Source organism: Choloepus didactylus, chromosome 4 (genome assembly GCF_015220235.1).
Source record: "Choloepus didactylus isolate mChoDid1 chromosome 4, mChoDid1.pri, whole genome shotgun sequence".
NCBI lineage: Eukaryota > Metazoa > Chordata > Mammalia > Pilosa > Megalonychidae > Choloepus > Choloepus didactylus.
In genome coordinates, this window is record NC_051310.1 from 89,007,593 (window position 1) to 89,022,002 (window position 14,410).

The window sequence follows — 14,410 nt, forward strand, 5'->3', positions numbered from 1 at the left end:
GTTCTGGGCCCAGCACAGAGCCAGGAGCACACGCACGGTGGCGGCGGAGGCACGGGGTGGGGGCTGGGAGCAGGAGCTCGGGGGGCAGCAAAGCTGGCCTTTACAGGTGACTCCACGAGTTGTATCATGCAGTCGACACACAGCCTTCCAAGCTGATTATCATTTCCCTTCCTCCACAAAGGACAGTGAGAAGGCTTGAGGAGGGTGGTGACTGTTCAACGGCCTTTAAATGGCAGAGCCAGTCTGTAAGCCCCAGGATCTTTGAGACCTGGTGTTGGAGACCATTAACTGTTATCAGTTACGGTTTAATGAAATTAAAGGTGTGCTCCCCTCCCCCCTTTGAAGGGCAGAGACCCCTGGCATTTGATCCTTAAATCCCAAGCTAAGAATGCCTGTGGCCTCTCCAGGCTTCTTTCTTGACTGTTAATGAGGCAGAGCCACATCCCAAAGCCAGAGCAGCCAAAGCAGACTCAGGAGTGGGGTGGGGCTGGTTTTTACCCAGCAGAAGAGACCGGCCCTGCCCTAGCTGCAGGTGGGGCAGGAAAGCACAGGGAGGCCAGGTGAAAAAGCCACCAGCATGTCATTGGAAGAGAACATTTCCACATCCTAAGGAGCGATCAGGACTGAGACCTGGACATGATGGAATTTGGAAGTTTCTTTGTGTGCAAAATCCACCTAATGATGACCCAGAAGAACCCATGTGGGCCCTTTCCAAGCCACACTTGTTAAAGACAATTGCTTCTTAAAAGGTTCCTTCTTTTTCCATTACGATTTGCAGCTTTGGGTGTTGAGCAAGGGATGGTTGGCACGTGCCGTTGGGGTGATGGGTCTGGGCTTGCCTTCTTGCCAGCTCCTGGCTGAGGAAGGGCTGTTTGCATGCTGGGAGGCCTGGCTGAGGTGCTGTGACAGGGTGGCAATCTGTGCAGGTAACATGGCATGCCTGGGCAGGGCCCCTGGGTGTTGAAGCCTCAGAGGGGCCTCTTCTCTTCCTGAACCAGACCCCATGGCCCAGGAAACCTGTTGGTCATCTTGGGACTGAGATCTCCAGGGACTCCTGACCCATCACTGAGTCCAGCCCTTGGGCAGCTAAGGAACTTGGAACTATGCCCACTGGGCAGAGACTGGGGCATTTTGCAGTATACAAGTCAGCTTCAAATCCCAGTTCTGCCACTGCAATAATGGTGGCTATTCTCGCCATGTCAAGGGTTACCTGGATGCCAGGCACGGTGTCTAGTGTCTCGTGAAATACTTTTATCTCAGTTCCCTGTTAGACCTGCTGCCATAAAGTCCATACTACAGGTGGGAAAATGGAGGCTCAAAGAAGTCAAATGATTCATCCAAGCTCATGCATGTTTGAGAGAGCTACAACCCACACCCAGGCTGGCCTGACTCGAGCCCACCCTGTCGCCTCCAACCACTAGTGTGAGACCTTGGGTAAGATACTTTAACCTCCCTGGGCCTGCTTCTATCTCCTTAGTAGGAAAGGGACAAAAATGTCTACCTCATGGGTCATGAGGATTAAACGGGGTAATTATGCAAAGCACCTGGTCGGTGGGCAGCACACAGTAGGGACTTCCCAAATGCTAGCACATGCATGCACACATGACCAGGCTCTGGAAGGGGACTGAGGCTTTGCCTGTGTGTCCGGCTTTAGCAGCTCCCCAAAGGGAAAGGCAGGGGATAATCAGTCAGTGTAAGCAGACTGCTTGGCAATCCCAGAACTGGGGGCGGGGCAGATGGGGCAGAGACTGTTACTAGTTCCTCAGTGTCCATTCTCCCCTTAGATATTTCTTAGTGACCCTGAGTTTTAGCTGGGCCCTTCACAGCCTCCCTTGCAGCTGGTATGGCCAAGTTCTAGCCCTGGGAGTTGTGCAGAAGTCATGCACGCAACCTCTGGGTCATGCCCTAAAGGAGCTTGCCCAGACCTTCTGCTCCTCCCCTTCCCACTGGCTGGAATGTGGATGGGATGAAAGGGGCTGGGGTGGCCATGTGAAAACCTGGCATGGAAGATGGCAGAGCAACAAGACAGAAGGAGCTGGGGCCAACCCGGGTGCCTTCACTGGCCTCAGACTGCTCAAACTCAGATTGTTCTTGCACGAAGGCAGGACTCCTCTACCTCACTCTGGGCTGTTTTTGTAGCTGTCTGACTGGAGGCCACCCCCCTGGCTTCTGAGGTGCAGTGCCCAGCACCAGAGCCTGCTCAGATGGGAGGTGTTTGCCTGCTTTTTCCCCCTCTGTGAGGAGGCCAGGATGTCCTTCCCAGCCCCCTAACTCCCTCAGCGTCCCAGTGGGAGGTGAGAGGGCGCCTCAACTTTTGGAGGATTTATGCACATACTTTTGAGATATGCCCATTCATTCTGGGGATAAGAATTCAACCTCCACCTCAGCATCTGAGGCACCTCTTCACACTTGTAAAGCCCAATGAGGATGGTGTGGGCCTGCACACAGCCCAGTAGCACTGAAGACAGAGCCCCTGGGCAGCCAGCTGAAGTCAGAACACACCAGGCCCCCCCAAACTGTACTGCTTTTATGATCTCCTATAGCTCTCCCATGCTGTCTGGGGGTGGGGGGCCTTAAAGGCTAGACCACCTGAACATGAACCTCTATATGTTTTTTTCTGTAGGCAGACACGCAAGTTTACGGTTCCTAATAGCTACCAAAAAACTTAACCAAGAGCAGATAAACAAGAGCATTGTAGCATAATTAACTAAGGGGAACTGTTTTGTCAGGTTGTGTTGAGGGCCGATGTCCACTACCTAAGAAATTAGGCCCATCTTAACAGCATTTCGGTTATTTTCGCAGAGATGAGCGTCAGCCAGGGGCTCACAATGAATATACGTTTTATCCACTGAAATGACTGGAATTTTCAACTTAGAACTCAGCACTCAGGGTTTTCAGGAGAGGAGGACCGGATTCTACAAGTGACTCAGTTTAAAGGCCTCTGCAGCTGAAATGATTTGAGGAAACAGAAGTGCATCCTCACCTGGGTGGCCTGGGGGTCCCTGGGGAGGGCTGGCAACCTCCTTAGAGATGCCGCTGGGGTGGACACTGAGTTCTGGCAGGTCGTGGGACAGAAATCAGAGCCTGCTCTCGCCTTCCCTCCCAACAACTGGTTCCAGCGCCCAAAGGAGGCAAAGGACTTTCACAACTGTTTTATTAAGTTAGGAAACTGATGAAAGCAATACAGCTTTGAGGAAAGCACCACCACGAGATCCTCTGTGCTGTGTGAAGAAGTGTGCTTATCTTGACCAGGCTGTTCCAACAGGCCGAGGGCACCCAGGGCAGGTCAGCTTCCCGCGCAGCTCCCTCCAGGGCCCACCTTCAGGCCTCCTGGAGTTCAATGCAGCGCAGTCTCTTGGGATCAGAGCCAAGGGCTGCAGGCACTGAGATGAAGCACCCACGGCAACGGAATGGGCCTGATCTGGGCAGGGTCTGCAGAACCTGGAGACCAGCCTTCTGCCTCAGGTGGCCGGTGGCCGCAGGCAGCCCTGCAATCCCTTTCCCCTGGTGGAGGAAGCCAACAGGGCCAGCATGGAGGGGAGGGACCTGAAAAGGGGCAGGGCTGGAATTTGAGACAGCCTCTGGTTTGTAACTGGGCTCCCCAGGCAGCAATGCTTAAAGGAGGGTAGCACCTTGTGGAGCCACAGCTCCTTACCTAGCCATGCAGCATTATGCAAAAGGTGGCTGCTTGGGAAGCCCAGGGGTTGTGGCACCTGCGTGGTGCCCTACGCGGGCATCAAAAGCTTATGGCACCTCCCTCCATCCCCTGCAAATGGGGTGAGCAGGGTATGAGCCCAGAAACTCTAACACTAGGTGTCAGGGTGGCCACTGTAGGAGCCTCAGGGGCTGGGGACATACTGAGGGACCCCAAGGACTCAGGAGGTGAAAAAAAAATGGACAAATGTTTGGTGGTTCCCTTGGGACCAACTATACTTTTCTGATCTCAGGAAGCAAAGGCAGTCCTGACCCAGTGTTACCAGCCAGCAGACCATGAAGCCAGAGAGGACCACGGGTGGGGGCAAGGGGCAGGACTGTGGGCCATGTGGCTGTCCCAGGGAGCTGAGACAAATCCAGCCCGGGTGGGGTCTGCTGTCCCCAGCCCACCATCCACTCCAGGTCTCCCCGAAGGAGCCTCCAGTGCTGTGGGCAGGTGTTGGCCTGTCAGGTGGTGGCATCACGGTTGCCTCTTAGGGAGGGTTCTGAGGAGGGAGGGTGATGGGATCGCTCCCAGGGTACCCCATCCCGAGGGCACTCCAGGGCCTGAGTCCTGCTGACTGACCCCAGCTCCTTCAGTGTGACCGGGCACTGAACATCGGTGGCCAACGCCTGGGGTGGGGGGGGGCACAGTTACTGAGGGGCAGATCCCCAAGGAGACTTTCCCATGAACCTTGGGGGATCTGGGTGTCATGTGAATGAAGCCTGGTGAATGTCACTGAGGTTTCCCTACAGGGCTTTTGTCCCTTAGAAAATCTTTCCTTGATTTTCCTCTTGACAACTCTCTGTTCTCAGTCCTGGTGGACCTGTTCCCCCGAGGCCTGGGCCCCTCTGTGGGGTGATGTTACAAACCGTGACAGGGCAGCTGGGCTGAAAGGCTGGATCCTCAGAGCTGTGTGGTCCTTGGCACCCCCAGTGCTGCCCCTCCCCATTCTGAGTTGTCTCCTCTCCCCCACGCCCACTCTGCCCTCCCTGGCCCAGTCCAGGACTTGCTGAAATAGATGAACTCAGAGCTCTGCAAATGCTTTCTTCTCCCTGAGGGAGAGTCCTGGGGTCCTCACCCCTGCAAACCATTGCAAAGCTGAAAAGGCCTTCAGTGGGCACAGAACGCTAGAGACGGCTTCTCTTCTCTTGTCTAAAACTCACAACAGCCCCTGAAGCTGGTGGGGTCGGCTCTGGCCACTCAGAGTGCTGGTCCAGGGCCAGCCTGAGTGTCCTGCCCTGGCAGGCGGGTGAAGGACATGCTGTAACGTCAAGGGCTGTGGCCATGGGGAAGGGAGAAGCACCAGAGCCTGGGAAAGAAAAGGAGAGAACATCAGTGTCCACGCTGTTCCACCCTAATCTGGAACAAAATGATAAATCAAGGGGCTATACATCAGGGCCAGAGCCCAGCCTTGACACCGGAAGGCCTGGGTCTGCGAATCTAGCTCCATCATTTATCAGCCATCCTGAGCCTGGCATCCCACCCTGGAATTGGGGATAAAGCTCATCTATCCATTCACTCATTCGAACCCCACTGCCTGAGCAGCCATGGCCTGCAGGCACCGTGCCAGACTCACAGGACACACTGACAGCCACCACCCCATCGACCATCCTCCAGGGGATGAAACTGCAGATCTGTACAAATACAGTCAATAATTACACATTGTAAGATGTGCTACACATTTAAAATAAAAAGGTTAATGAGAGATCAAAACCAAGACCTCTATATTATTTTGGTGGAGGGTGTGGGAAGGAGGTTTAGGAAAAAATTCCCTAACAAATAAAGGTTAAGTTAGGGGTTAGCTAGAGAGGGGAGAACAGGAGTCCAGACTGAAGGAATGGCAGGTGCAAAGGCCCTGAGGTGGGAATTTGGTATATTTAGAAACCTCAATGAAAGCAGGCCAGCGAGGCAGAAACCCAGTGGCCGAGGGCAGACAGGGGTGGTCTGGGAGCAGGGAGGAAGACAGGCCACGTGGTGTGATTGGCCACATTAGGGAGAACTGACCTGGCACTCAGCATGTTTGTCTGTGCACTTGACCAGTATCTACTGCACAGCATTCGGATTACAGCCCCAGGCTGTGGGGGCGCAGCGGTGCACAAGGCAGGGCAGTCAGTGGGGGACTCTCAGTGGACGCAGGGCCCACACTCTGAGTGTCTTCACATGGGAAGTGAAGCTACTGCCTGCCTCCCAGATAAGGACCAAGTCATGCCACGCTTTTGAAAGGCTTCGTGGACAACACCCCTAAAGCACTTGGTAAGGAGAGATTTGCTGGTGTGATTGTTTCTAAAGCCTGACCCACAGCCATGGCTTGGTGTATGCCCCAGCCTGAGGCTGGGCAGGGCTGTGGCTGGAGACATGCTGGCCAGAGCAGGAGCTCCTGAGCAGGTCAACATCAGACCTGGCAAGCTCTTGAGAAATAACACGGCAGGTGCTGGAAGGGGTGGGAGGGGAAGGAAAGGGGACCATGCAGGGCAGCATTGGGGGTGCATCTACTCAGCCCTCTCGGCCTCCAAATCCCTGAGAGGGGTGGAGGGTCAGTGTTTTCAAAACTAGGTTCTCTGGAGTATTGTATGTGGTGGTGGGGGTCTCCAAAAGGATTTTCTGGTGCTCCTGCATGTCCACAGCAATGTTGGCACCCGATTCTGCGTTCGCTCTGGCGAGCAGTGTGAGGACCACAGACTGACAGACGGCTTTAAACCCAGGAGGTGCGGCTGAGTCAAGCCAGATGGTGCCCCACACCACCGAGCTGCCCAAGGTCTCAGGGCAGCTCCAAAAGAGAGAAGGGGAGGAGTGAGTGTTCATGGGCACAGGGTGTCCCAAGTGGGCTGAGCTCTCCATCAAAGCTGCCTAAGCTGTCCAAGAGGCAGAAGCAATAGTCTCAGCAAAATATCAGTTAAGGGAAGCTCTGGTTGCATTTGCCCCATATGTTTGCTTGGCTTTATTGTTGGGTAAGAGCTACAAACTTAAGTTGCTTGTACCTAGTTTCAAGTTTGTACACACATAAACAACAGTGTAATAAAAATAACTTAAGCCAGCACCGGGGATCCAGGGACCTCTTTTCCTTTAAATGGAGTGTGTGCTCATTCACATTGTCCTGCCCAGGCATTCAGCAAGCTCCCAGATGCTGGGCAGGGCAGGGTGGTCACTGTTTCCTCAGCTGGACCCCCAAATTCCCCCAAGCTCCTGACATGCAAGAAACTGGGTCCCAGGCCCCTAAACACCGTGATGTTGTCAGACTGCTAACTGGGACCTGTGGGCCTGGGACACCTATTAGGCTGTCCCTGGAGAGGGGCTGGGCTTGGTCCTTCCCCCATCCCAGCACACCAAATGCTGATATGTGGGTCCCCTCAGGGCAAGGCTCCACTGCACCCCCAAACTAAACCTCAAAGTAGCCAAACAAGGGCCAGAGGCCTGACCTACCTGGGGGCAGTGCCCCACCCTGGGCTGCCCTAAGGGGCTGAGAGGAGTGAGGGATGCACCCTGAAGGCAGAGGGAGCTGAGGAGCTGGGCAGGGGCCCCTGCCACCCTCCCGGCTCGCAGGCCTCAGTGTCATAGTCTGGGCCCCTATTTTTGGCAGCATGGCCCAGGGCACACTGCTTCTCAAAGACCCAGTTTTCTCATCTGTGAAATGGGGCTAATCCTCCGCCCTGTGAGTAGGCATGGAGTTAGCGCACCCCTACGCTGCCTGGGCATGGGGGCCCCCTACTCTCTGGGGAGTTAGTGTAGGGTCTGCCCTGTGGACCATGAAGATAGAAGTGGGAAGGCACCTGTTCCTAGGCCCAGTACAGGATCGGGCCGTGGCTGAGGGGCGGAAGGAACTACTGCAGGAGTGGGGATGGACAGACCTGGAATGTCTGGAGAGGCCCGAGTCCCTGCCCTGGGCACCTTTCCCACCATAGCAGGTATGTGCATGGCACCATCCCGTGAGCCTGAGGAGAAATCTTCATTCTGGACTCTGGGTCACCTCTCTGTAGCAACTTCCTTTAAGGCAGGACAGAATGTGGTGGATTGCCCCTCCTGCGGCAGTGGCTGGGCCCGGGCCGGGCCCCACAGTGACTAAGGAGTTCAGCCCTTCCCAGAGCTGGGATTGTGACACTCCAGGCCCCCATCCCCCTCCACCGGGCACCCCAAGGGGCTGGGCCTCAGCAATGCCTGCAAAGGGAAGACAAGCTCCCAGGCAGCCTGGCTGCCTGCCCTGGGCCCTGGAGAGCTGGATCAGGTGGGAGGCAGACAGGGCTAAGAGAGTGCAGGGGCAGGACATGGGAGAAGGGCTGCATCTTTAAACGGCTTTGTGGAAGTGGGGAAGGAAGTGGGAGACTCAGTGGGAGAGAAGAGAAAAGGACACCTGTTGATGGTAAGTCCATGCTTCCTGGGTGACCCAGGGAAACAGGTGCCCACACTTGCCCCAGGGGCCTCCTGCCACTTCAGGCCATTGTCACCTGGACTCACAGATCCTGGACAGGGCACTGGAGCAAGGCTGCTGGCCCTGGGAGGACCTGCTGGCATCGTTTCCTATATGACATCAGTGCTTGGTACTCGATGATCCAAACGCCCAAAGGCATGGGGCCCATTGGGGTTTGCAGCCCCCCAGCACCTATTAGCTGTTCATCCAGTAGCTCTCCGAATTTCAGCTGCCCCATCTGTGATAACAGTGCCCCTGACAAATGGTTGTGGGAGGATTCAATGCATTACTGACTCTTTGCACTCAGCACAGAGCCAGGTGCCTGCTGACCTCAAAAATGGCAGCCAAGAAACCAAGCGCAGTGCACGGGGGTGGGGGAAACATCATGCCTGGTGATAAGGGAAGGCTGCAGAGTGGTGAGGACATCTGGCTGGCTCTTGAAGCTGCAGAGTTCTGTTTGTGAACAGAGGTGGGGATGGGAGACTGGACGAGCACTCCAGGCAGAAGAAGTACTGACATGTGGCACGGAGGCAGGGAAGTTAGAAAAGCTCACAGGGACCGGCGAGAGCTGGATTTCTCAGCAGGACCCTGATCCTGGCCCGACCCTGCTGCCTGGCAGGAGGGAACCAGGACAGCAGAGTCAGGGATGGCGAACTAGAGAGGATGTGCTGGGGGGAGGGACAGAAACCATTCTCTGGCCGAGGCCTTGCCAGACGGTGAACACATTTCATGGAGCGTGCTGACACTGATGCACTGGGCTGGGTGAGGGTTTTGCAGCGGCAGCCAGGCTTGGTGGGAGGCTTTGGGGGTCGACTGGTGACGTCTGCTTCTGCCCTTCCTCTGCCCAGGCTCCAGCTGAACCTTGTTTTGGTTCTTCTGCTCAGCTGCCATGCCAGGCTCTCTCCTGCCTCCCCACTAAGGGTCCTCCCCTCTAGAGTCCTGGTCTGCGGCTTGCTGGGTTGGGAGCTCGTCCTCCAGCTCAGTCCTGGCAACACCACCGTGGACCCCAGAGCACCAGTGGCAAGAGGTGGCTTTCTGCTACCGCTGCTCTATTGCCCAGGGAGGGTCACCAGGACGCAGGAGGGCCAGGCACCCCTGGGTGTCTGCTTCCTGCCTCCCCAGGGAGCACCAAGTTTAGGCTCCTGCCTTTGAAGAGGGACCCAGGGACTCAGACAAAGGAAGGCTCTGCAGAGTGTGGAGACAGGGTCACTCTCATGGGAAGCCCCAGGAGGTGTGGTCTCTGGCTGAGAAGCAACTGCAAGGAGGGTCTCTAGTTGGTTGCCGGGGCCTACGAGAAGGAAATGACTGAAATGCAGGCAACTGCTACAGCCTAAAATAAGCTTGCTGCTCCGAGGCAGACTAGAGGCTGGTGCAGGAGTTTGGGAAACCTCCAGCCCTGGAGATGCCTCAGCTCTGGGACGGGAGGGTCCTGGGCTTTCCAGTTGGATCTAGGACAGGCTAGGCCTTGTGCTGTTAGCTCTGTGCCTGCTTGCTCATCCTAAATTGGGCTGCTGGGACCACTTGTGCTGTGGGCTGGGGGGGCCTGTGCAGCTCTCTGCCTGGCACATGGAAGGTGCCTCCTGAATAATGAGGCCTAGGACTGTGGAGGGTGGAACTTTCTAGAGGGAGGGGCTGAGCTGGGGGATATTGAGAGGCTCCTACTGCCCAAAGCATCCCAAGACCATTGGCATCACCGTCTTCCTCCAACTCACTACTTCTTATGAAAGCTGACTCTGAAGCGGGCACCTCATTCGTTCTCTTCTATTCAAGTGCCATGAGTAATACAATTATTCTTCCAGGCGGGAAAGCCAAGGTTCAAGGGAGGTAAGTAACCTGCCCAGGGTCAAGCAGTCACGAGTCAGAGCTGAGAGGTGATGCTTGTTACCGTCCAGGGCCCATCAGGCAGGCTGGCAGGAGGGGCCTCTGAGCTGGGGGGTGGGTAGCCTGTCCCTGCCCCTCACCTCCCACACTGGTGAAGAGCTGTCATCAGGGCCCTGGGGAGGGGTAGCAGCAGAAGGGCTGGGGGGGGGGGGGGCGGATCTTCCACCCCGGCCCTGAGCTGGCCTGAGGTCCAGAGAAGCCTTAATTTCCCACGGGGTCCCAAGTAACCTAGAAAGTGAGAACAGGGAGCTGATGTTGAAATGCTAGTATCCACTTGAACACTTATTTCCCCAAGAAATTTGGCAGATCAGATTTTTCTCCCAAAGACGAAGAGAGCAGATGAACAACAAAAACAAAACACAAACCTTAGAAGAGAACAAAGCTGTGTTCCGACTCATGCTGGCTTTTCTGAACCCCACTGCTCTGTGTTTGCCACACCCACAGCCCACCTGCTGCCTCTGCTCGGCCCTCCCTGCTGTGGGTGCATCCCTTTAGTGGACCCAACAGCTTGGTGGGATTTGATTAAAAGCAGAAACCCCAGATTCCATTTAGAGGCTCTCCCAGCTAAGTTGGATTGCTTTTGCTTGGGAAGAGCTTTCAGCATTTCAGTGTCTGCAGGCACTGGTTCATCGAGGAAATTAGTTTTTCAGCTCCAGTTGGTTCCTGCAACCTGGCCAGGATAGTCTTTGCCCTGGGTGTCTGTGAGTTACAGCTGCAGAGCCATGGGGGCAGGCGGGGGCCAGGAAGGCTGCTCTTCTTCCTCCATGGTCTCCTGGGCTGGAGCCACTGGAGTAGCAGGTCATCACCCCTACCCCCCAATTCTCAGAGCCTCGGGTCTCATGCCCTCGCCCCACCCACACCATCCTGGGACCCCGGGACCCCGGGACCTCCCAGACCTCTCAGCCCACAAACCCTGCTCTGGTGCCTACAAAATCCACCGCCAGCTCAATGTGGCCACTTGGCCTGTCACGTCTCATGGTCCCCAATCCCTGGAGCTCCTGCAAAGACCGGCTTGGGACATCCTACTTCAATCTACTCCTGCCCTTGGGCCAGCTGCAGGGAAGAAAAGGCCGTAACAGACTGAGTGGGCCTCCCTTCCACCCTCTCTTTTCTGCCCACCAGACTCTTTACCCACTCCCAGGCCCTGGCTCAAGCTCCCCCAACCCAGAGCACTGGACTGAGCCACCCGCACTCCCCGTCTGTGGCTGCCCTTACTCGTCATTGCTGTTTTCACAGATGGTACCAAGGACAAGGAGCAAGGACAGTAATTCGGAAGGATTCCCTGCAGCGAGCCCTGCTCTGAGGGCCCCTGAAGGATCCCTTCACTTCACTGCAATGCCAGATTTCGAGGGGGGGCATTCTATCCACCTCACTGAAGAACGGGAGGCAGGGGCCCCTCATACACCAGCGAGCACACAGGGAGCCCCAGGAGAGGCAGGACTCAAACCCCAGGCTGCCTGGTCCCTTTGCCTCGGTGCCAGCCCCCACCACCCCCAAAGAGGGCCCCGTGCCCCACAACACCAACTCGGGGGATGCTGCACCCCTTGCCTCATTCTCTCTCATGAGAACCCCAGCTGTGGTTCTCAACGTGGCCACACACCGGCCTCGCCTGGGACTTCAGCTGCTGCCCTCATCGAAATTCTTGGCTGTAGAATTTCTAAACGATTCCCTGGTGGTTCTAGGGTGCAACCAAATTTGGAAGAGGCTAAGGACTTGCTCAAGGTCACCTGCAAGTAAGATGTAGAGCCAGGATTTGGCCCCAGAGGGGAAAAAGGGCCCTGCCGCCCCACCCGGCCTCTGGAAGACGTGGCAACCTGCACCTGGGGTGGGGTAGAAGGAGACATGTCCACCGCCTCACCTGGCTGAGGCCCGCAGGGTCGCCTCAGGCGGGCAGGTGCTTCCAGGTGCTGACGAAGGCCGTGGGGATGAGCGAGTAGGGCACGGTGGTGATGCAGTTCCACGTGTCCGAGGTGGGGTCATAGCAGTCCAGGGTCTTGCACCGCTGGGTCCCGAAGTAGCCCCCCACCACGTAGAGCTTGTTGCCCGAGGCTAGGGCATGGCAGGACATGCGCTTGGCGGTCATGTCGCCGATGCGCGTCCACTGGTTGGTCTCGCAGTCGAAGCGGTAGGCTGAGGCCGCGGTGAACTCCGTGTCACCCCCCATGATGAAGATCTGGCTGCCCAGCACAGCGGCTGCAGTGTACCGCCACGGCTGGGGGCATTCCGCCTTGATGGTCCAGCGGTTCTCCGAGGGGTCGTAGCACTGGACTTTGGACACCATGTCCCGGTGGATGCTGGTGCCCCCGAAAACAAAGAGCTTCAGCTTGGCGCTCACCACTGCAGCGTTGCTGACGCCATCCCTCAGTGGGGCCACCATCATCCACTTGTTGGCCCCGGGGTCATACTTCTCCACCTGCTTCAAGGACACCGAGGGGGAGGCTGGGAAGACGCCGGCCAGGGAGGTGTGGCCGCCGACCACGTAGAGGCAGTTCTCCAGCTCGGCTGAGCCATGGCCGAAGCGGGCGATCAGCATGGGCGCCGCCTTGGACCACTCCTCGTGGACGGTGTCATACACCCAGACGTCTTTGGAGACGCCGTTCTCGGAACCCCGGCCGCCTGTCACATAGACCTTGCAGCCGATGGCCGAGGCGCTGAACTCCTTGCGGGGGCTCGGCAGGTACGCCTTGGGGATGATCTCCTTGGCCTGGTGGTCCACCTGGTAGATTTTGTCACACATGAAGGTCTGGCCGCCTAGGATGAGCAGTGTGTGGCCGGCCTTGCGTGGCCGGGCGTAGGGGCTGGTCACCACCCCATCGTTCTGCAGGATCTTGGCCTTGCAGCAGAGGGCCTCATCGACGATAAGCTTGGTGCGCTCATCCTCTGCCAGGAGGGCCTCGCCAGAGACGGCCTCCTTCAGGCTGTCAGAAGGCAGCAGGGCCAGCCGCACAGCCCGGAGCAGCTCGGGCAGGTGGGCCTGGCGCTGTTCTAGGTTGTGCTTCACCCACTGCAGGACAGCCTCCAGGACCACTCGCTCGTCCTCGGCCTCCAGCTCGTCACTTGAGATGAGGTCCAGCAGGGTGTCCTTGGACAGGCTGTTGAAGTCCTCACTCTGCCGCACGGCCTCAAAGTGCACCAGGCACATGCGCCAGGCGAGCTCGTACAGCCGGCGGCACTGGTGGGCGTCCGAAAGCAGCATCATGCCCAGGCAGTTGGAGGGGAAGAGGTTCTTCTCGAGGAACTCGGCAGCAGCATCGCGCACGTCGTGGAACTGCAGCATGTCACCCGCCTCCAGCAGCGACTCGGCGTTCTCCTCGTTGATGACGATGCGCGAGGAGTAGGCGAAGTCCAGTAGCAGCTCCAGCACCTCAGGGTGCAGGTTGTCCTGGAAGTTGACCGTGTCGTCTCGACTCTCCCGCAGGCCGTGGCTGAACATGGCCTCGAAGTAGCGGCTGGAGGCGGCCAGCACGGCCCGGTGGCAGGGGAAGGCATGGTCGCCGGCCCAGAGGGTGACGTCGGTGAACATGCAGTGCTTGCGCAACGTGTTGAGGTGGGCCAGCACACAGTCGGGGTGCGAGGCCTTGTGGAAGAGCGTGATGTTCATGGAGCCTGTGCTGCCCCGCGACTTGCGGGTCTCGTGGACACTGACCGACATGGCGAGCCCACCTGTGGGAGACAAAGGCCCACGGTGAGAATGCCACTCCTGGGGGTGAGCCCTGCAACCCATTCCACCTCTCCTCTCTGCTCAGCAATGCCAAGCCCCTCTCCCTCCTCCAGGACACCACAGTGGCTGCCCTTCAGAAGCTGGGTTCACTCTCATCAATTTGGTCCAACTCTGGAACCAAACATCCTCAGCATGGAGATGGGCCCTCCTTGGGCCCAGCTCCAGAGAAGGCTGTCTTCTAAGGTTCTGAGAAGATACAGAGGGTGCCCCTGTCCAGGTCAAGCCCATGGGAGGGCAGTGCCATGCAGGACCCACACCCCACCACAGTCTACTCTCAGAACAGTCCTCTGGGGAGGTTCTGTTGCCAAATTATTAATAGCTGGGGAAGCCAAGGCTCAAGGAGGCAAGACGGCTGCCCAGAGTGACAGGCTGGGAAGCCCGATTCTGACCCTCTGCTGGCCAAGGAGGCTCTGCTCCCTGCAAGGTTCTCTGCAGAGCCTTTGAAACGAAGCTGCTTGGGAGCTGCGCACACCCACCCTGAGCCTCCCTCCCTCTGCTCCCAGCACCTGTCCTGAGCTGGGTTCCCAGTGTAGCTGGCCACACCACCTTGCCCTTGGAAATGTGCCCAAGAGCTACCACTGTGGCCAAGCACTCAGCACGGACAAATTCTCTGAGTCCAGGGGGGTCTCTAGAGGCCTCTCCGCTTGGGTGGGATGAGTGAGGGTTCAGAGGCCAGGATGACTGAGCAGTGGCTCAGCCCACAGGGTGC

At 57.3% G+C, this 14,410-nt stretch overlaps 1 protein-coding gene across 4 annotated transcripts in view; it reads right to left on the bottom strand.

The window, feature by feature from the left end:
- Positions 1-3,137: 3,137 nt before the first annotated feature.
- KLHL25 (kelch like family member 25) overlaps positions 3,138-14,410 on the bottom strand; it is a 41,427-nt gene continuing 30,154 nt past the window's right edge. For all 4 annotated transcript variants that reach the window (XM_037832985.1, XM_037832986.1, XM_037832987.1 and 1 more), the window contains exons 2-3: positions 11,839-13,643; positions 3,138-5,006 (exon numbers count right to left, since the gene is read on the bottom strand). In XM_037832985.1, coding sequence (XP_037688913.1) covers positions 11,863-13,632 — 1,770 coding nt within the window. In that variant the 5' untranslated portion in view covers positions 13,633-13,643 and the 3' untranslated portion in view covers positions 3,138-5,006; positions 11,839-11,862. The remainder of the gene's footprint in view (positions 5,007-11,838; positions 13,644-14,410) is intronic.